This window comes from Capra hircus, chromosome 1 (assembly GCF_001704415.2).
Source record: "Capra hircus breed San Clemente chromosome 1, ASM170441v1, whole genome shotgun sequence".
Taxonomy (NCBI): domain Eukaryota; kingdom Metazoa; phylum Chordata; class Mammalia; order Artiodactyla; family Bovidae; genus Capra; species Capra hircus.
Window position 1 is genome coordinate 53,575,368 of NC_030808.1, and position 22,072 is coordinate 53,597,439.

Below are 22,072 nucleotides of genomic sequence, written 5' to 3' on the forward strand. Positions count from 1 at the left end.
GACACTTTACTGTCTGAGCCATCAGGGAGTCCTTTGAAGAGCAAAGGAAACCATAAACAAAACAAAAAGAAAACCTATGGACTGGGAGAAAATATCTGCAAATTATGTGACTAACAATGGCTTAATTTCCAAAATATACAAACAGCTCATACAACTCAACAACAGCAAAAAAATTAACCAATCAAAAAATGGGCAGAAGACCTAAATAGACATTTATCCAAAGAAGAAATACAGATGGCAGTAGGCACACGAAAAGATACTTAACATCACTGATTATTAGAGATATGCAAATCAAAACTACAATGAAGTACCACCTCACACCAGTCAGAACAGCCATTACTAAAGAGTGAATGCTGGAGAGAGTGTGGAGAAAAGAGAATCCTCCTACACTGCTGGAGGGAATGTAAATTGGTGCAGCCATTATGGAAAACAGAATGGAGATTCCTTAAAAAAACTAAAAATAGAATTGCCATATGATCCAACAATCCCATTCCTGGGCATATATTCGGACAAACCTATAATTCAAAAAGATACACACACCTCCGTGTTAACAGCAGCACTATTTGCAATAGCCAAGACATGGAATCAACTTGTTTATCAACAGATGACTGGATAAAGAAGATGTGCTACAAATATACACAATATTACTCAGCCATAAAAGAATGCAACAAGGCCAACTGCAGCAACATGGATGGACCAAGAGATTATCATACTAAGCAAAGGAAGTGAGAAAGAGAAGGACAGATACCATGTATCACTTATAGGTGGGACCTGAAATATGAATTTACCTATGAAACAGAAACAGACTTACAGACATACAGAACAGATTTATGGTTGCCAAGGGAGGAGAGGGGTGGGGAAGGAATGAACTGGGAGTTTGAGATTAACAAATGCTAACTATTATATATATGTATAACTGAATCACTTTGCTGTACACTAGAAACTAATAAAACATTGTAAATCAACTATACTTTTAATAAAATTAATTTAAAAAAGAATGAAAAGCATAAGCCTTATAAAAGAGAAAAAAAGAAAACTGTAAATGTCCCTCATAAAATGTATATTTACATAAAATAAATTTTGGTGTACCTATAGAATGGAATAATAAGGAGCAGTTTAAAGATGAGATAGTCCTACATGTACTAGTTCTGATATGGAATGATCTTGAAGATAAATTAAGAGCCAGGTCCATTTAACCTCTCGTCTCTGCTCTATTCCATCATAGTTGTTCAGGCAGAGGGAGTGAAAATGGCAAGATAAATTAAGTGGGAGAAAAACAACAGCATTTTTGGATGCTATTACATCCATATTTATATCCACATAATAATTTATGAAGTTTTATATACATTGAATGATTTTGGATGAATTCGTAAGTAACTGTAAAAGCATGCCTCTTAAGAAGAGTAATTAAGCAGCTAAAGGCAAGAATGTGGTAAAAACTTTCACCATATTCCATTTCACCTGTTTTCAATTTTGTACCACAGGGCTTCCCTGGTGGCTCAGATGGTAAAGCGTCTGTCTGCAATGCAGGAGACCCGGGTTTAGTCCCTGGGTTGGAAAGGTCCGCTGGAGAAGGAAACGGCAGCCCACTCCAGTATTTTTGCCTGGAAAATCCCATGGACAGCGGAGCCTGGTAGGCTACCATCCGTGGGGTCGCAAAGAGTCGGACGCGACGGAGCAATTGTACTACATATGTGTACATAAAAATAAAATTATACAATTACACAAACTATTAAATGTTTTATTGCTTTTATCCAAAGTTGCAAACATTTCTAAACAAAAGTTATCAAGGAAAATGTACAATTCTTACATATATGTGTAATATGTATTCACATTATACCTAGAAGATTGTTTCTTTCTGTAACTCAATAATAAAATTATCATATAAAATATATCTCAAAGTTGTTTTGGGAATGTATATTACCTGCTTTACTGAGTGCTGACTGTAGTGGAGAAGGGGTATAATGTCTTTCTTTTTCAACTGAAGTTTCATAAGGACGTGATTCTGTAGTCCTTTGCGTATTGCTCTTAAGAACCATGCTTTTACAATCTTTTTAGTGAAAACAAAATATAAGCCTAAAAGACATATCTTTCTTAGTAGCTCACATGAGAATTAGAGAACTCTGGAAATGGTTTCTGAAAGAACAGGAATAGTTACAGAACAGAACTGGTAAATATGCAAATTATAACTCAGTCTCCATTTTTAAAATACAAAATTTTCTTACCATTAAACAAGGTGAACTTTACAATAACAAGAACAGAGGAGATTTCTCTTTTAAAAAAATCTTCCTTTCTTATTAGCATTTTAAAAAAGGGAATGCCTTTTCTGACTTCTAATTTTGAGAAATATTTTCCTTTTTTTCTAAAAGGAGATGATGCCCTGTATCTGTAGTCACTTTATTTACAAAAGCCTTCTGAAAAAGGAGATGATCTTCTTTCAGCAAAGCTTCTAAATAAGCATCAATCTGCTCCAGATCTCCGGCTGGACCACCCTGGAAAAGAGAAGCAGCGGTCACAACTGGGGAAGAAGCTACAAGGTTGAGCCCGGTTGTCTGGGTGACCTTGGACCAGTCTTCCCTACAAATCATGTAGCAACAAAACCCAGTTTGCATCTGAATAATGCTCTTAACCTTTTGAAATGATTTTGCATTTAATCTCATTTTATGTTCACAAGTGGTTAGGACCTTGGATCTTTTTCTTCTTCTTCTGTAGTGGAGGTTGTTTAACTGTGGTCTTTTTTTTCCCCCTTTGATTTAATTACTTGTCATATTCCTAAAGCCCCTACTCATCTCATTTTTGTCTGTGTGTGTGTGTTATAGGCTCTCCTCTTAGGGGTGACTGAGGATGAGATGGCTGGATGGCATCACGGACTCGATGGACGTGAGTCTGAGTGAACTCCGGGAGATGGTGATGGACAGGGAGGCCTGGCGTGCTGCGATTCATGGGGTCGCAAAGAGTCGGACACGACTGAGCGACTGAACTGAACTGAACTTCCATCTTAAAATTCATGAATTTTGAGTCTTAGAGGCAAAACAGATGGGTAGGCAAATTCTGACTTCTCTGTTTCTCCTCTTTCCTCTGCAGCATCTTCCCCCATAGCCTTCGGCTTGCTGCCCTGATCTGTCCCCGCTTCCCTTTCTCTGCCTCTTTCTCTCAGTACTCTATTGGGGTAATCTCAAGCTCTCCTTTCCTGAGTTTCTTGATCCATGAACAGTTGGACAAATGCTCCCTCTTTCCCTAAATCACAGTCCCCCAGGTCCAACCACAGGATCAACTTGCTCTCCAACTGAGCTTATGGATAGGAGAATTTTCAGGAAGGACCTTTCGGGAATAATCCTGATGTTATCACTGCTTCCAAGTATCTGGCACTATGGTAGTCTCTCCATCCCTCATCTGGTTCCATTAAATGTGTTGTTTGCTTTGTTCCTTTTGCCCTAGACTTGTTCAGTCCTCTAACAAGTCTGTACTATACTGCATCCCAGCTTTGTAACTAGGACCCTGTTTCTGCAGATGGGTTTCCATGATGCTGATATTCACTAGGGTTTCAAAATATTCACAGACCCTGAGGCAAGCCCTGTGTGACCCTTTCTGACACTAACAGCTCTCAGCCTGTTCAGTCTGGTCTAATTCCCTGGCTCCTGCTTTCTACACAGCAGGCCAGACTTCCTCCTAGGACTCCAGGTTGGTTCTTGTCCTCAGCTTCTTTATGAGTTGCCCCAACAGACTGCTCCAGGTCCATTTAACCTCTCGTCTCTGCTCTATTCCATCGTAGTTGCTCAGGCAGAGGCAGTGAAAATGGCAATTTCAACTAGGGAAAGCAGGAGCCCTCTGAGCACCTCTCCAGCAATACTGGATAAAGCATTTCACATAATGTGGCTAAAGCCCTTCACCTCTTTTCTAAAGTTTGTGAATAAAGCAAATTAAGTTAGAGATGATATAATTACTTTGGTTATGAGGAAACCTAGGGTCTGACACAGAAAGAAGAGTAAACTACTAATCTTTCATTAATTTTTTTCCTAGCTGAACAGATTTGCTATTATGAGACCCAATAGTTTTTATGAACTTTCTTGATAGAGAGCCGTATTCTATTACTGTGATGAAGAACTTTGGTCTCTATAGTTTTTCTTGCTAGGGAAACAACAAGCATCACTGAACCCTACCGTGTGTGGACCTGGTTCACCAGCAAGGCCGTGCTCCAGGCCGAACTCTCTGTGGGAGACAGCTCCTGCCTTCTCACCCTGCATGGCCCAGGAAGGACCTGTCTCCTGTCCCAGACTCAGAGCCGATGTCAGAATTTTCTGTGCAGCCCAAGACAATTTTCTCCCCCTTCAGACCCTGTTCCGTATATTTTTAAAGCAGGTTTTATGATATCTAAGGATCTTCCAGGTTACCATGACAATGATCTGAGCCAAAGGCTGGGTGTGAAGCAGCCCCAAAAGCGTGCCGGTGTCCACCCCCAGGGCTGGGGAAGCAACACGATCTGCGGTGCTGAGTGTGCGCTGACAAGTTGCTCCAGACACAGACCTGCCCCGAGGGCCTCCACAAAGCTCTCTGAGCCCCTCTTAGGGATCTTTCCTAGGAGTCCCACTCAACCACCTTTGTTTACACCCCGAGAAAAGCTGAGCAACACAGACATAGTTCCTGGGCTCACTGCTGATTTTGGAATTTATATTTTTAGCATCTACAGAGAGACTTTTTCAACATTGGCTATATATATTTGAATTTTTGATAGATTCTCCCCAGCATTTCTGTATACTGTAATCAAAGGCAGACTGTTCCTTACTGACCCAATCTATCACAGAAGCCCAGTTCTTTATGTATTTAAATACATAAAAACAAGAGGAACAGTAATTCATACTTACATGATATTTCCTGATTTCTCTAACCTTGCCTCTAAGATTAGAAAAGTCTATTTTTTAACCTATATATTAGGATAAAAATTAAAATCTTTTCAGTTGTCTGAAAAAAAATTTTTTTAATTCCTACCAGAAATAAGCTAATGAGAAGACAGAATAACTGAAATATATCAACAGCCCAAAGCTTCTGATTTTTTTTAAGGGAAAAAATAATAGGCCTTTGAACAATGTTCTAACTTGTACTTTTAAGGCTCATTTATTTGTGATTTGCAGGTCTTAGGGAGAGTGAAGGCTACAGTAAGTGACCTGTCCACTCAGTATGTGGACGACGATATCAGGAGAGGAAGTCAGCCCAGGGCTCTCTCCACAGCATGTGTTCCTACTAATCAAACAACACTTCACTACTTACCAGCTGAAGCTTCTGCAATAATACTGCCAGTTTTACACGAAGCTTATTCAGTTTATCTTCAGTAAGTTTTCTTTTTTTTTCACATTGTCCGAGAGATACTTCATTAACCATTTCTCTTTGGTTTGCGTCGCAGATAACAGACTGAATTTTGGTCTTTAGTTTTTTTTCATATTGGACCATGTAAACATCACGGATCTGGGAAAGTTTTTAAAACAGTTTTAGCATATTTTAAAAATGTTACTTTCCCCTTCATATCACAATTCTACACATCTGTCTCTATATGTATGTACTCTGGGTAGTCTACGTTTAAGATACACTGATCCCTTAAGGAACTGACAATCTGATGGAAGAGGAAGAGAAAGGAGGAAAAATGTACAACAATCTAGTAACTATAATATGAGAGGGCACACCAAGGTTGGCTCAGAAACCCTTGCTTTGAAATGAAGAAGAAACTGAGTAACGGTTGGATTTGTTCTCCCAACAGGGCCACCATATTCTTCAGGGCACAAAGGGACAGGTGCCTGTGCCCCCTCTCCATAGCAACAGCAGAACAGCTAGCAACTTGGGGTTTCTAGACAGATTCTGTATTGTCTGACTCAAATCTGTAGCATCTGAAAAACATAGACACTACAATAAGAGGAATTCCTAGTTTGTCACTCTCCTTGGGTTGTTTAATATGATAGAAAGACTATGGTTATTTGCTAACATGTATGACCTTTGCTGACTCAAGAGCCTTGGTGATTTTCCGGAGCTCATATTTATTATGCCTGAGACACTTACAGGGCAGAGAGAAGGCATGGAGCAGCAAATGCTTCAATTTCAAAATGACATTAATTGCCTGTATCAACATTCTGAGGAGGCCAGGGGGTATTCTGAGAACAGAGATATAGGGCAAATTCTGTTTTGACAAACATTTGAATGCTTCTGCAATAAAGAGATTTCTGTGTTCTAACAGGCTGGGTTGCCAGGAAAATTGTAAGGTAGCCGTGTTTGTTTTCCACCACACTCTGCACATGCAGGCTCTTTCCCAGCACTGTCCATGTTATCTCCTTTCAGTACTCCTTGACCTCACACACAATTCTCCTTTTTCTATAAAATTCTTTAAACAAACAAACATCCCTAAGTACACTGAATTCTGTTTAATAGTCACTGACTACTTCCTAAATTCAAGGCACTGAATTTTATAATAGTGATGAAGAGATATACAGGGTTCAGTCTTTGCCCTCAACAACCTTCTAGTCTATAGAATAGGAGAATACAAGTATGTGAATATTATATCTTATGGGAGAAAATGGACTGTGCCCCAAGTAAGGCACAGATATTACTAAAGTTGAGAGGAGGGTGAGGAGTCTCCATTAAATTGAAGAGCATTAAAATCCTGACTTAAGGTATTTGAGTTAGGTTGACATCAGTAATTTATCCCCAAAGGTAAACTTCCATGTGCTATTAACTGAGGGGATATTTGGGAGTGGGGACCCAAATACCACTCCAAAGTGGCAAACATTGGCCATATATACACGTGTTTACACACATACATACACTCACATATATCATGTGTGGTATTAAAGGCAAGACTTCATTTTGCCTTCAGATTGCCATGTAAGGAAATCTTAGATGTTTTAGAGACTTACATTGCCTGGATGTTTGTGTGAGGGCATGAGGAATTAAGACTCTGAAATCCTTGACCTGGCTTTCCCTCTTCTTACCTTACTTCCTAAACTCTAGCCCTCGATCTTCCTGGTATACACCAAGCTCTCTCTTGTCACAGGCCCTCTTGCACTTGCTGCTTTCTTTGTTCAGTAAATTCAGCTCCAGGTCTACACAAGGCTCCTCCCTGGCCTCAACCAGTATTAAAACATGGCTCAGATATTCCTTGCTCTCTGTATCTGAAATAGCCTCCTCTTCCCCAACACACCAAGACTGTCTATCCCCTGGGCTTGCACAATTATTTTACAGCACATCACACTGGATATTTATTTATGTCTTATTTAAGTGTGTATTATCTATCTTTCCCTTTGGAATGTAACCTCAGCGTAAAAAAAAAAAAATGAAAACTGGTTTCATGCACCTTTATTTCCAATGCCACAGGAAACTAAACAGTAAAGAGCTGGGACAGCAGATGTTCAGCATTCACCAGCAAGGGGTTTTCACGCATGTGGGCCAATCCTGCCTTGAAAAACAGGCTACATTCTGAGATCTTGGAGGGGAAGCCATTTTTGAAAATCCTTCCTTCAACCTACAAGAAGCTGATGGCTTACAACTAAGGCAACCACCACCTCCTCCAGGAAGCATCATAGATACTTCCGGTGGAGGCTTCTGTCAAATCTAGGAAGTGAGATCTCCCACAGCCTGAAGGGAGAGCAGGGTAAATAATGCAACACAGTGGGAATAATGACGGCAAACTGATAGACAGTTCAGAAGTCAGCAGCCAACTACAGTTCTTAGTTTTCAGAACTTTAGAATTTATAGCTTTTGCCATCCTGAACAATAGCCAGGAAATACTTTCTTATAAAAGGCAACAATAATAAAACAAACCAAAATAGCTAAAATTAAAAAGAAACACAGAATATGAAAAACAATGATTACTTATTGCTCATCAGCAATAAAAAGAAACACACAACTGTTACACTTAATGGATTTGAAGGGAATTTCATTGATGAATAAAGCCACTCGTAAAATGATACCTACTCTATAATTCCATTTCATTAACATTCCTCGAATGACAAAACTATAGAGATGGATAACAGATTCGTGGTTGCCTGGGGTGAGGGGTGTCTGTGCGGGTGGCCTGTGACTATAGCTGGCTAACACAGGGGGCTCTTTGTGGTAATGGGAGTTTGTATTCTGACAGTGGTGCTGGTTACACAAATCCACACACATGATAAAATGAGACACATTCTACCAATTTCAATTTCCTGGTTTTGATACTGTACTATAATTATATAATTATGAAAGATATAAGCATTGGGAAAAATTGGATGAAGGGTACATGGGACCCCTCTACTGGTCTATAATTTGCTGTGTATCTACAATTAATTTTTTTTAAGTTCAAAAGATAGCACTGTTAATACCATATAGCTTTAAGAATGTTTGTATAGCACACTATATTCAAAATCATATTCAGTCTCTCAAAGTTCACTATTTTGTAACCAGCGAACTCTACTTCCTTCAAACACTACTGGCTGACTTAGCCAGTTTCTTGATTTATGCTTCTTTCTCAGGCTAACATCTCCACAAGGTTTCTATAAAAGGTGACAATTTTGACAACTTTGAAAGCTGAATGTAAAAGGACTTCTGGCTGTTTTAACATTTTAATTAAGGTGGGTAGAGAATTGTAACAGGATGAGAGGCTTAGTTCTGCTGGTTAAACTCACTCTTGTAGAGGTATTTGTGGTGGATCAAAAACGGAATTCTTCCAAACCCTATTAATGCAGGATGGAATTAGGATTTGAAAGAAAGGATATTCAACTGAGATTTAATTTTCTGCCTTGAATTTAAAAAGTCAGAGCTCTGGCAGCTCTGGAGCTCCAGAATTCTAACAAGTTTGCACAAAGTAAGGCAGGCCTACAAGGTCTATAGATTTTAGTCCTCTATAAGAATATGCACGTGTTTGTGCAGGCAGGCATTACAGCAGAAATAATCACCTTTGATTCAATGCACAATAGTAAGGTCCAGATGCATCAAAGGTTCTTATTGATGCCTCTAGAATATGAGTAGATTGCTAATTTCAAGGATTCCATAGTCTAATTGGGGAGAAAATGAAATACAAGAAACTACTGTAATATAAGGCAGAAAATTTAATTAATGCTAAAATATAGTTTTAAGGTTCTGTCAGAATACACAAGTCAAGATGAGTTAGTTTCATATGGAGAGACTAAGGTAGGCTTGACATAGAAGGCAGCATTGGCTAAGCGCTACAAAGAGTGGGTAGACACCTGTGGACTGGGGAGATGGGAAAGAGTATTTGGTGGGGGGATAGCACGGGCAAAGGCTCAGAGGCTTGCCAGTGTAGTAGGTTGGGGCAATTCCATTTTGGATGGAGCAGATGGCTTGCAAAAGGAAAGAATGAAAGATGGTAGTTCAGGTTGGGTTACACAGGACCACCAATGCTGTTATGAATCAGCTGCTGTTCTAGTAGTTATGGAAATTGCTGATGCAGTCAGGGCGAGGTGACCAAAGAAGTTTATAACTGCCAGGGGTCCTCTCTTCATTAAACATACATACCTTAAAGCAAGGTGCATAGTTATCCCCTAACAGATTTCAACGAATGATTTTAATATTAATAGTTTTTATAACCATGCACTTAAGGCTACTAGACATTAACAAAGTCCCTAAGATCAGTTTCATGTGAGGAAACTCATGATTTCAATTGTTCTGTATTTTGCTTGTGATCTCAGTTTCAAAAGGAACTCATGGTCTCCTGACTCTATTTGTTTTGATTCTTTGAATCCCACCTGCCCTGAACATTAAGAGGATTCTGCTGCTGTTGCTGCTAAGTCGCTTCAGTCATGTCTGACTCTGTGTGACCCCATAGACGGCAGCCCACCAGGCTCCCCCATCCCTGGGATTCTCCAGGCAAGAACACTGGATGGGTTGCCATTTCCATCTCTAAGGCATGAAAGTGAAAAGTGAAAGTGAAGTCGCTTAGTCGTGTGTTGACTCTTAGCAACCCCATGGACTGCAGCCTACCAGGCTCCTCTGTCCATGGGATTTACCAGGCAAGAGTACTGGAGTGGGGTGCCATTGCCTATTCATCCTCTATTAATATCTTGAATAAACAGTTATTCAGTCTGGCCTCCAAGACCCAACAACTTGGCTCCACTATCAAGTGTAGACACTGAAAAAATATCATTTAGAACAGATATGAAGGACATGTATATAGCTGGATAAGCTGAGACGTATGACAAACTAATTTGCAGAAAATTTCTAAGTTTCACAGTGTAAATATTTAAAACAGAGTTCCCTAACCAATAGATGAAGATCTGCTGAGAGATTCGGGAGCCTTACTGGCAATTTGTTAAGCTGGCTACCACAGACTTGGGACAATTCCTGGCAGGACACTGAGCAACCTGCCTACCACATGCCCTCTCGACACCATATCTTACTGTCAGTAGCTCGCCATATACAACTCGTCCTGTAATGTCAAGGTGGCTAGTAAGTAAACAAGAATCTTTTATACCAATAGGCTGAGAAGCTGTAGTATAGCTGTTGTTGTTGCTGTTTAGTCACTAAGTCATGCCCAACTCTTTGGAATCACATGGACTGTATAGCCCACCAGGCTCCTCTGTCCATGGGATTTCCCAGGCAAGAATACTGGAGTGGGTTACCATTTCCTTCTCCAGAGGATCTTCCAGACTAGGGGTTGAACCCATGTCTGCTACATAGCAGAAGGATTCTTAACCACTGAGTCACCTGAGAAGGCTGTAATATACCTACTACAAGTAATACATGAAAATTCTATAAAGATGAACTGTTACAGTCTGAATAAGAATAAGATGGAAGAAAGTGGGGTCATGAAGAGCTCTGGAGTGGGACAAATCTGGGTTCCAACCCTGAATCTACTACTTACTTGTATTATGACTTGGAATGTGATCTTTCTGATTCTCCATTTCCCTATTACTAACATGGAGACAGGGGCACCTACCTTCCAGGTGTTGTGAGAGTTAAATGAGGCAACATAAATAAAAGCCTAGTTCAGTGCCTGGCACTAGTGACTCTTAGTCAATCACAGTGTTAGATTCACTGATGAAAATATTAGCACTAGTGCTAGAATAAGATCAAAAATATATTGGAAAAAAGGCTGTCTTTTATTCTAATTAGGGAATGCTGACAGCTAAATCTTCATACTGAAAATGTTCAATTGCAGCTTTCTCAAAAAAACATTATCCAGAAAATAAATTCATTTTGCAGTTGAACAATGATGAGAAATTGAAAGTTACAATATTCCTTCATTTCCAGTTGCTTATCACAGGCCAGCAGACACTCAGGGAGAGACATCAGAGGCAAATATATCAACAGGGGTATTACGTTTAGACACACCCTAAAATTGAAACACTTTGTAACACAGCCTTTTCAGAAGAAATCTAGATTAGGTTCGAATTTTCATTTCAAGTCTGCCTAGTTACATGCTTCGGGGAACTTACTTCCCAATTCTATTTCATTTATAAAACATGAATATTCAAATGTACTCCATTCCCTACAAAAAGGGTAAGGAGATGCCTCTGCTTATAGTTATACTGAACACAACTTCAGGGAGCATGATTCACCTCCCAATCTTTATAGATTTGCATGTTATTATGAGAGCTTTCCAGAAGATGGCTGTAAACATAAGCACTTGGAAGAAGATGCTAGTATGTGAGCTAGTGATGGAGCTGGTGCACCTGTCGGAGCAAACACAGGTGATGTGTCAGTGGAGTCCAAACATCTCAGCATTGATCCTGGTGCCATGAAAAGTTCTAGACTGTTGTGGGCTCCATGAAGTATCTGGGAACTTCCGGGGTGGCACTGGCTCCAATACTAATCCCTTGTATTGGCTGGGCCAAGTTCACACCTTGCAATCTCAGTTCCCTTGAGTGTGAATTAAGGAAGCTGAGGGCATATGATTTTGAGGTATTTCTCCAGTAGAGCCAAAGGACTCTGTGGACTCTCTTCCCCTCCCCCACCAGGGGAATCTTTAAGAACTAGATGCAGAGTATTCTAAGAAAACTGTAAAAAAAAAAAAAAAAAAAAAAAGCATCTGCTGAGAGAAAGATTATAATAAAATATACCAAAAAATACCAGTGATTTCTGAAAGGTTTGGGACTATGGATGAATTTCTTAAAATTCCTTTTAATTTCTTTTATTGCCATTAACTATTGAGCTATTTCAAATCCTAAAAGATGATGCTGAAAGTGCTGCACTCAATATGTCAGCAAATTTGGAAAACTCAGCAGTGGCCACAGGACTGGAAAAGGTCAATTTTTATCCCAATCCCAAAGAAAGGCAATGCCAAAGAATGCTCAAACTGCCACACAATTGCACTTATCTCACACACTAGTAAAGTAATGCTCAAAATTCTCCAAGCCAGGCTTCAGCAATATGTGAACCGTGAACTTCCAGGTGTTCAAGCTGGTTTTAGAAAAGGCAGAGGAACCAGAGATCAAATTGCCAACATCTGTTGGATCATCAAAAAAGCAAGAGAGTTTCAGAAAAACATCTATTTCTGCTTTATTGACTATGCCAAAGCCTTTGACTGTGTGGATCACAATAAACTGTGGAAAATTCTGAAAGAGATGGGAATACTAAACCACCTGACCTGCCTCTTGAGAAACCTGTATGCAGGTCAGGAAGCAAAAGTTAGAACTGGACATGGAACAACAGATTGGTTCCAAATAGGAAAAGGAGTACATCAAGGCTGTATATTGTCACCCTGCTTATTTAACTTCTATGCAGAGTACATCATGAGAAACGCTGGGCTGGAAGAAGCACAAGCTGGAATAAAGAATGCTGAGAGAAATACCAATAACTTCAGATATGCAGATGACACCACCCTTATGGCAGAAAGTGAAGAAGAACTAAAAAGCCTCTTGAAAAGTGAAAGAGGAGAGTGAAAACGTTGGCTTCAAGCTCAACATTCAGCAAACTAAGATCATGGCATGGAGTCCCATCACTTCATTGGAAATAGATGGGGAAACAGTGAAAACAGGGTCAGAGTTTATTTTTTTGGGCTCCAAAATCACTGCAGACGGTGACTGCAGCCATGAAATTAAAGATGCTTACTCCGTGGAAGGAAAGTTATGACTAATCTCGACAGCATATTAAAAAGCAGAGGTGTTACTTTGCCAACAAAGGTCTGTCTAGTCAAGGCTATGGTTTTTCCAGTGGTCATGTATGGAGGTGACAATTGGACTATTAAAAAAGCTGAGCGCCGAAGAATTGATGCTTTTGAACTGTGGTGTTGACAAGACTCTTGAGAGTCCCTTGGACTGCAAGGAGATAGATCCAACCAGTCCATCCTAAAGGAGATCCGTCCTGGGTGTTCATTGGAAGGACTGATGTTGAAGCTGAAACTCCAATACTTTGGCCACCTGATGAGAAGAGCTGACTCATCTGAAAAGACCCTGATGCTGGGAAAGATTGAGGGCAGGAGGAGAAGGGGATGACAGAGTATGAGATGGTTGGATGGCATCACCGACTCAATGGACATGAGTTTGGATAAACTCCGGGAGTTGGTGATGGACAGGGAGGCCTGGCCTGCTGTGGTTCATGGGGTCGCAAAGCGTCAGACATGGCTGAGCAACCGATCTGAAATGAACTGATAGCCACTTTTAAAATAGAAAGATCATAAACCCAAAAAACTGTTGATAGAATTTAAAAAAACCCAGAGAGATATCATATTGTCCAAAATAAAGATGTTAACATACAAATGATTTCTGATTTAGCATAGTGTATCAAAGATTCAATGACTCTATTTCTTAAAGACTCTAAATGTCATATTTCCTGTTCAAAATATAGTCCAATAACAAGTGTTTAATAAGCTTTATGGTTTGGAAACATTTGCATCTTTAAAATTCAAAAAGATGTTGCTTTGTGACATCTGATATGCTACACATTAATCTAAGTCTTGATAAATGAGTGCAAATTTGATTTTCTTTCAAATGTAACATTTGGAAATGTGTATTATTTCTCCTTTGGAATACAGGATCATTTAGAATATAAATGACTACACTGAAAGGAAGCTTACCTGGTTGAAACACATTTTCAGCTTTTTGTTTGTCTGTTCTGGGCACTGCTCCAGCTGTTTTCATAAATGATAACAGAACAGGATATTAACTTTTAGAGAACGAGCTGTCTACAGTTGAGCTACAGCGTGTAAGTATCTAGTAGTATAAACAAAGCATCAAAGCCTAGAACTTGCCAATATTGGTACTATGGGTTTTTTAAATCCAAGTTAAATTAATTACCTACAGTAGACCTCACTTCATTCTAAAAATTATTAAGACAGCTTACATTATACAATATGGTTTAAAAAATTTGCAGATGAAAAAGAAAATCAAGGTGAGGGAAAGTAAATGATAATAAATAAAGAAGCTGGAGTTAGGATACCATGGATGGGGGCACAACAGTAATAATCTGGGGAGAGACACTGACACATGGGTCAATATTTAAAGTTAGAGACTAGCTGAGGTCACCTAGAAACATTTAGTAGAGGAAAGTGGTACAGGAACAAGCCCTCAGAAATGCCAATGCCTAGCAAACAAATAGAGAAGTTGCCAGCACAGAGGAGGGGAGGGAGGGAAGCAGGAAAATGAAAATTTTGTGCTGTCATGGAAGTTACAAAAAGAAAGTGCTCCAGGAAAGAAAGAGGGGTTAACTGCAGTGATGTCTCTAACAGGTCAGGTAAGAGAAGTGACTACGGCATTGGTCAGGAGAGTGGCCACTGGTGGCCTGACAAGACAGTCCCAGTGAAGTCGTGGAGTCAAGCTCCATGGGAGAGAACGAGGTGAGAGTGGATGGTGAAGAAGCAGAAGCGATGATGGACTTCATCCCGGATCAGATGAAGGCATACGGCACCTCTGCAGATTATCATGTGCTGCTCTTTTCACTGATACCTTTTCACGTGCATCTATCTTTTCCACAAGCAACATCAGGCATGAGATTGGAGACGGAGCCCCCTAACCTCGTGTACCCGGTGGGCCTCCTCCAGCCCCGAGAGCAGCTCTGGTGGCCTCGGGCCCACACCCCTCACTCAGCTTCTGCCCAGCCTGCCGGGACTCAGCAGCTTGGGGACTGCCCCTGGTGAGCGGTGCCACACTCATCCTGTGTGCCCCAGGGAGCTGCTGGTCAAAGTTTTCCTTGTCATCATATATAGTATTGCCACTGAGAGGAGACTGCGTAAATATGCATACAATGTTCCTCATCCTTCCCTGTGATGTCTTACTGATTCTAACCCAATCTTCTCCTTGGTTCCTCATAAAAGGTGGCTGCGGGAGAGTATCTAAGGAACAGGGACTATTTCTGGTGCAGGGAAGGAAGTCAAGGACTATGTCCTGTCTCTTTCCATCGCAGTGACCAACTACTCTCAGTCTGTACAATCTTCCCAGAGTTTAATTAAACTTTGGCCACGTTTGTTTCCAATGCAGCTTTCATTCTCAGCCACCCACTTGGTATAAAGTTCCTAACTCACTAAATCTATTCTAGGTAACCCTTTACCTCTTCACTGAAGAGTCAATTCAGGGTATTATGTCATCTCCTCAAAGTTTAAAAAAAGCCAACTTACCTCACAACTTGCTGTAAGTTCCTCCAGAGATGTGTGGCCAAACTCTGATGGTAGCTGATACTCAGGAAAAAAATACAGAAGAATCTCCCTAGGAAGGTAAGCACAGTAGAGATGGGAATACACCAAGAAAAGAGACGCAGCCCTCATCTGTCAGAAATTGATCTGTCTCCTGGGTTCTGTGAAATTATCTTGGCAAAGATAAACATTCATAACTGGCAAATAGTTAGTTTTTACCACTGGCGTCAAAGTGTTCTACAAAAGGCACTGACTTTTGTAGTGGGGACAGGGAAGTGGCTGCGCTGTAAAAGGCCAGCATGAGGAATCCTCCCGGGGATGGAAGTGTGTATCTTGGCTGTGTCAATGCCAAATATCCTAATTGTTATATTGTTCTATAGCTTTGCAAGATGTTACAAAACCAGATAAAGGGTACAGGGGACACCTCTGTATTATTTCTTACAACAGCATGTGAATCTGCATTTATGTTAAAATAAGACGTTGATTAAAGCAAGCGAGCATGAGCTCACAATGCCCATCCCTAACCAAGCAGTCCAGAAGACCCTTGCACCTACTTGAATGTTCTCCCTGGCAGAGGTCCAAGCCAACACTGCAAATCTCCTGGAGGAAAAGAGGCTGACTGATTTTTTTTTTCCCTAAGAAAACCAAGGAACTTAACTCTCGGGAGCAGTTTTTTCCTCCAGGACTATTTCAAGAGCTCATACTGGACCCAGCCCTTTCTAGACAGCTATGGTCATTGTCTGACAGTTGCTTCATTTTGTCAGAAGGCAGTAGCACTCTGCCCTAGTGTGGTGACTTTTCTAGGATTAATCACATAGATGATACACATTTCATTCAGGAACAGGAAATCTAGAAATTTACAGCTACCACATCTTAAAAGTGAACAATGTTTTATGTTGGAGTGTTCCAAGAACTTCCAAGGGATTTACAAAATTTTTTCAATTATAAAATAACTTGGCACACAAAGAAAAACATCTCTTTCTCATATAATTTACACTCCCAGTATTTTAAGTATATTATTGGTGGTGATATTCATTTGTAATTTTAAGGAGATTTAATCTAAAAAGTTAAAACTCCTCAGGATTTCACAGTAGTGAAAGTAATATACACACATACCACACCTCAGAATTATCTGCCTGGCTAGTAAGAAGCTGAGCGAGTAGGAGGCAAGATGAAATGGAGTTTCTGGGTATTTGAGCTGAGCAGAAATCAGCTCAAATAGAAATAAAAGCTTCAACTAGACTCCCTGGGAAAGGGGGCCTGTGGTCAAGAGTATGGTAGGTTTGGTGAAGCAGAATTGGTGAGAGGTTTTTAAATCCAAACCATCCCTTTCCTTCCCTAAATCTAGCCTCCTCCCCTCCAATATGAACACAGGGTTGAAACCTCATCTAAGCACTGGTCCTTTTCACGGTGGGTATAAATTCTTTTGGGTTTATATTTAGAGCTAATCAGCAATCTTCCAAGGAAGTATTTCTAGAAAAACGAATATGTGGAGGTGGTGGCATGTGGTGGGGAGTGGGAGAGGGCAAAGGGGCAGGATGAGGAGAGACAAAGCTCTGAATCAGTTTTGGATTATTCTCAATCTGTAAAATCTCTGCATCAAAATTTACATGAAACATCATTATAGTCTGAATAATGTCTCACACATGTGTACTATTATTTCTAAAGACAGAGTGGTAAAGAGACACACACACACAGAGAAAGACCATTTTAAAGCAAAACACTTTATATAAAGGTTTTATGGAATCACTTGTTGCAAATAGCTCTTGTCATGGTTGTATTTTCTCAATATCCTCAAGCTCATTCATTCCACAGACATTTCCCAAACCTCTGCTAAAACCAAGCCTGTATCTAGCAGCACTTTCCAGAGACTGGCATCATGCCCCCATGCTAGGAACCCAATACAATCTTATTACACTGAATTCAGCCTCGTAGAGAATGCAGACATTCTCTATGAAGCAAACTATCCAATACAGTGTCACAGAGGCTAAAATGAGAATGCAGCCTCATGGTTACCTAAAGGATGGGACCCAACCTTGTGCTTGGGAAGCCCCAAAGGAAGAGCTGGAATTAGCCAGCTGGAGGGGCAGGGGATTCAGCCTGTGAAAAAAGAATTGCAGGCCAAGTGCACTATATGCTGGAGAACTGAGTGTTTTCTGATGGCATTGAGAGCCCTGGTCAGATTCAACCACTCTTTCTAAAGTGCTAAAAATGTGCTAAATGTTGCTGTAGGCTTTATATACAAAACTTCATATAATACTCATGGAAGCTCTTTGATTGAGGACTTTTTCCTACTTCAATCTGTCTGGTTCTCTAATCGTTAAGGACCCTCATCCCTACCCTGGGACTTCCCAGAAGGATCAGTGGTAAAGAGTCTGCCAGTGCAGGAGATGCAGGTGACATGGGTTCGATCCCTGGGTAGGGAAGATCCCCTGGAAGCAGACATGGAAACCCATTCCAGTATTCCTGCCAGGAAAATGCCACGGACAGAGGAGCCCGGTGGGCTACAGTCCATGGGACTACTAAGAGTCAGACACAGCTGAGAAACTGGGCACATCCCCACCCCGACCTTCAGCCTCCTTCTCTGCCCCTCTCCCTCTGGGACCTCAGTATCTAGCTTTGTACCCTCTTCTCTGCATGGCTTCTGCTAAACAGTTCTTCCCTTGGGGATTCTGTCCCATGAGACTGACAAAGGAAACAAATTATTAATATCCTGCTCTGCAGTTTTTAAGTACAAACACACAGACCTTCACATTTTCCTTTTCCTGAAAAATTAATTCAGGAAAACTGTCAGACACTACTGAAAAGAGGGTAAGCTACCAACAATTACAAATGTAGGGTCTGAATATAGATGCTTAAGAGCTCTTTAAAAATTCCTTTATTTATTGTCCTGAGTCCCTTTCTTCAGTGATAATCTTCAATGACACCTTCTTTTGTTCCTGAGGATATATTTCATCAAACCTCTCTCCACCCTCAAACTTTAGGTTCCCTTTAAGACAGAGATAGTGATACTCTAATCCACAGAAGGTCCCACAAGGAGGTGCTCAGCACAAAACGATAGGAATAAACTGGTATCTGGAGTATCCAGGTGGATGCTGTGTATTTTGGGGGGACTCATGAACTAAGTGGGCTTTCCTAGTAGCTCAGACAGTAAAGTATCTGCCTGCAATGCAGGAGACCTGGGTTCGATCCCTGGGTCAGGAAGATCCCCTGGAGAAGGAAATGGCAACCTACTCCAGTATCCTTGCCTGGAAAATCCCATGGACAGAGGAGCCTGGCAGGCTAGAATCCATGGGGTCACAGAGAGTCGGACACAACTGAGTGACTAACACACAGACACATGAACCAAGTGCCGCCATTCATGGGGAGTCTTTTGGCACCAGGAACACCCCTTCTTCCCTTGGAGCATTTACTCATAGTTCTACCCCCAAACTTGATAATAAAATCAGGAATTTGTCTTTGATAACATTATCTCTCTTCTTGGAAGCTCAAGACGTTAAGTATCCTGAAGATCCTTCAGAGCTATTGTTTGCATCCAGGACTGTGATCTAGGACTAGCTAGGATGCCCATTTCTGCAGAAACCATATCTGTATCTGCAAGTCTGAGCTGCAAATTTTTATTGAGTTCAACTACTTGAGCTACAACACTGAATCAGCTCTGTCTCCATATATATGATGACCAGGCTTTGAAAAGCTCCAGCTCAGGGCCATTTCCTTTTCAGTCCATGGTCATATCCTTTCTCAACAGAGTACTTTTTCCTTAAGAAAGATCTTTCTTGCATTAACACAGCTCCACTCTTTCTATATATGAGCAGAGATACATAGAGTTTCCACATTATCTTGTTCTCTTTGAACCGTAAATTAGTTAATAATAAGCTTGGTCTTGGCTAAGCAGAAGAGCAAGCCTCCTACCTGAGGAAGAGTGAAACTCCCTTCTTCACCTCAGTGAAAAGGCTATAGAAATGACATGGCTCCACTTTTTAAACCCAGGAGTCAAATCCTGATTTTTGACAGACCTCAAATGCTATTTTTTTTTTAAATTGTGATCTTTTCTTTTGCTTCCATAACTGGTAGGCATACATGCTCAATTGCTCAGTCAGGTCTGACTGTTTGTGACCCTATGGACTGTAGCTTGCCAGGCTCCTCTGTCCATGGAGTTCTCTAGGAAAGAATACTGGAGGGGGTTGCCATAACTGGCAGCAACCTATAAAAAGTGACTTTATTTAAAAAAATTTTTTTTGGCATTTTTAAAAGTTAAGGTAACATAAAGCATACTTGTACTTTTGTACAGGTGAAATCAATGAAGTCTGACATTATCAAGTTTACATCTACAATGATAAACTAAAAAGGCACTACAGGTTAGGATTTATGAGTAAAAACTGTGAGACCAGACTGCCAAGATTTAAATCTCAGCTCTACACTTAAGAGTTATGTTCAGTTCAGTTCAGTTCAGTTCAGTCGCTCACTTATGTCCGACTCTTTGCGACCCCATGAATCACAGTACGCCAGGCCTTCCTGTCCATCACCAACTCCCGGAGTTCACTCAGACTCACGTCCATCGAGTCAGTGATGCCATCCAGCCATCTCATCCTCGGTCGTCCCCTTCTCCTGCCCCCAATCCCTCCCAGTATCAGAGTCTTTTCCAATGAGTCAACTCTTCGCATGAGGTGGCCAAAGTACTGGAGCTTCAGCTTTAGCATCATTCCTTCCAAAGAAATCCCAGGGCTGATCTCCTTGCAGTCCAAGGGACTCTCAAGAGTCTTCTGCAACACCACAGTTCAAAAGCATCAATTCTTTGGCGCTCAGCCTTCTTCACAGTCCAACTCTCACATCCATACACGACCACAGGAAAAACCATAGCCTTGACTAGATGGACCTTAGTCAGCAAAGTAATGTCTCTGCTTTTGAATATGCTATCTAGGTTGGTCATAACTTTTCTTCCAAGGAGTAAGTGTCTTTTAATTTCATGGCTGCAGTCACCATCTGCAGTGATTTTGAAGCCCCCCAAAATAAAGTCTGACACTGTTTCCACTGTTTCCCCATCTATTTCCCATGAAGTGATGGGACCAGATGCCATGACCTTCGTTTTCTGAATGTTGAGCTTTAAGCCAACTTTTTCGCTCTCCTCTTTCACTTTCTGCCATAAGGGTGGTATTATCTGCATATCTATGGTTATTGATATTTCTCCTGGCAATCTTGATTCCAGCTTGTGCTTCTTCCAGTCCAGCGTTTCTCATGATGTACTCTGCATAGAAGTTAAATAAGCAGGGTGACAATATACAGCCTTGACGTACTCCTTTTCCTATTTGGAACCAGTCTGTTGTTCCATGTCCAGTTCTAACTGTTGCTTCCTGACCTACATACAGATTTCTCAAGAGGCAGGTCAGGTGGTCTGGTATTCCCATCTCTTTCAGAATTTTCCACAGTTTATTGTGATCCACACAGTCAAAGGCTTTGGCATAGTCAATAAAGCAGAAATAGATGTTTTTTCTGGAGCTCTGTTGCTTTTTTGATGATCCAACAGATGTTGGCAATTTGATCTCTGGTTCCTCTGCCTTGTCTAAAACCAGCTTGAACATCAGGGAGTTCACGGTTCATGTATTGCTGAAGCCTGGCTTGGAGAATTTTGAGCATTACTTTACTAGCATGTGAGATGAGTGCAATTTTGCGGTAGTTTGAGCATTCTTTGGCATTGCCTTTCTTTGAAGCAGTATCAAATCTCAGATCACTTTCAACGACAAATTACTTGGGCAAATTACTTAACCTCTGCATATCTTAATTTTCTCATCTGTAAAATAGGGATAATGAAACTATCTATTTATAGGGCGATTGTAAGCTTTAAGTGAGTTAACATATGCAGAGCCCTTAGGACAGTGCCTGGCACATAGTAAGTGAATAATAAATATTACTGTTGTCATTGAAAGTGATCTGAGATTTGATACTGCTTCAATATTTAGGACCATCTGACAAAATTCAGCAATCTGGATCTCAGTTTACCTTATTTACCTCTTACTAACTAACACAACTCAGATGTACCCCATTATCTGAAAATACTTTAACAACCAGCAATATTATTCACTGCTTTTTACAAAAATCCCTTTCAATTTAATTAAAAGTGTTCTTTGAAAATCTACTAATATATGTTAGACACAGTGTGAAAGATTCAATCTGTTTTCAAAGGAGTTATTATATTTGCAGATTAAACAAATACACATAAACAGAAAATAATGCAAGATAGGAAAATGCTAAACTGAGCATAATAGGGTGATAAAATGGACGATAAGAACTACCATTTTTAATGGAAGAGGCCCACTTAGCAGTGTTGAAAGGGATAAAGATGATGTCACATTCAAAGTGACCCGAGTGGAGGGGACACTCCACACACTGCAAAGGAACTGACTGCTCTCTTATCTGTGACAAGCAAGACAAGTCTGGTGGACAATCATGATTATAAAGAATATGGTGCCCTCCACACTGTAGACAGGCCACCAAAACCTTCATGCCTGGAAGAATTTAAAATCTAGTTAACACAAA

General features: G+C 40.5%; 1 protein-coding gene across 1 annotated transcript in view; it reads right to left on the reverse strand.

Annotated features, from left to right (window-relative positions):
* Positions 2,334–22,072, reverse strand: part of MORC1 (MORC family CW-type zinc finger 1) — a 153,369-nt gene continuing 133,630 nt past the window's right edge. The window contains exons 24-27 of the mRNA XM_018050048.1: positions 15,524–15,611; positions 13,988–14,041; positions 5,266–5,460; positions 2,334–2,492 (exon numbers count right to left, since the gene is read on the reverse strand). Coding sequence (XP_017905537.1) covers positions 2,334–2,492; positions 5,266–5,460; positions 13,988–14,041; positions 15,524–15,611 — 496 coding nt within the window. The remainder of the gene's footprint in view (positions 2,493–5,265; positions 5,461–13,987; positions 14,042–15,523; positions 15,612–22,072) is intronic.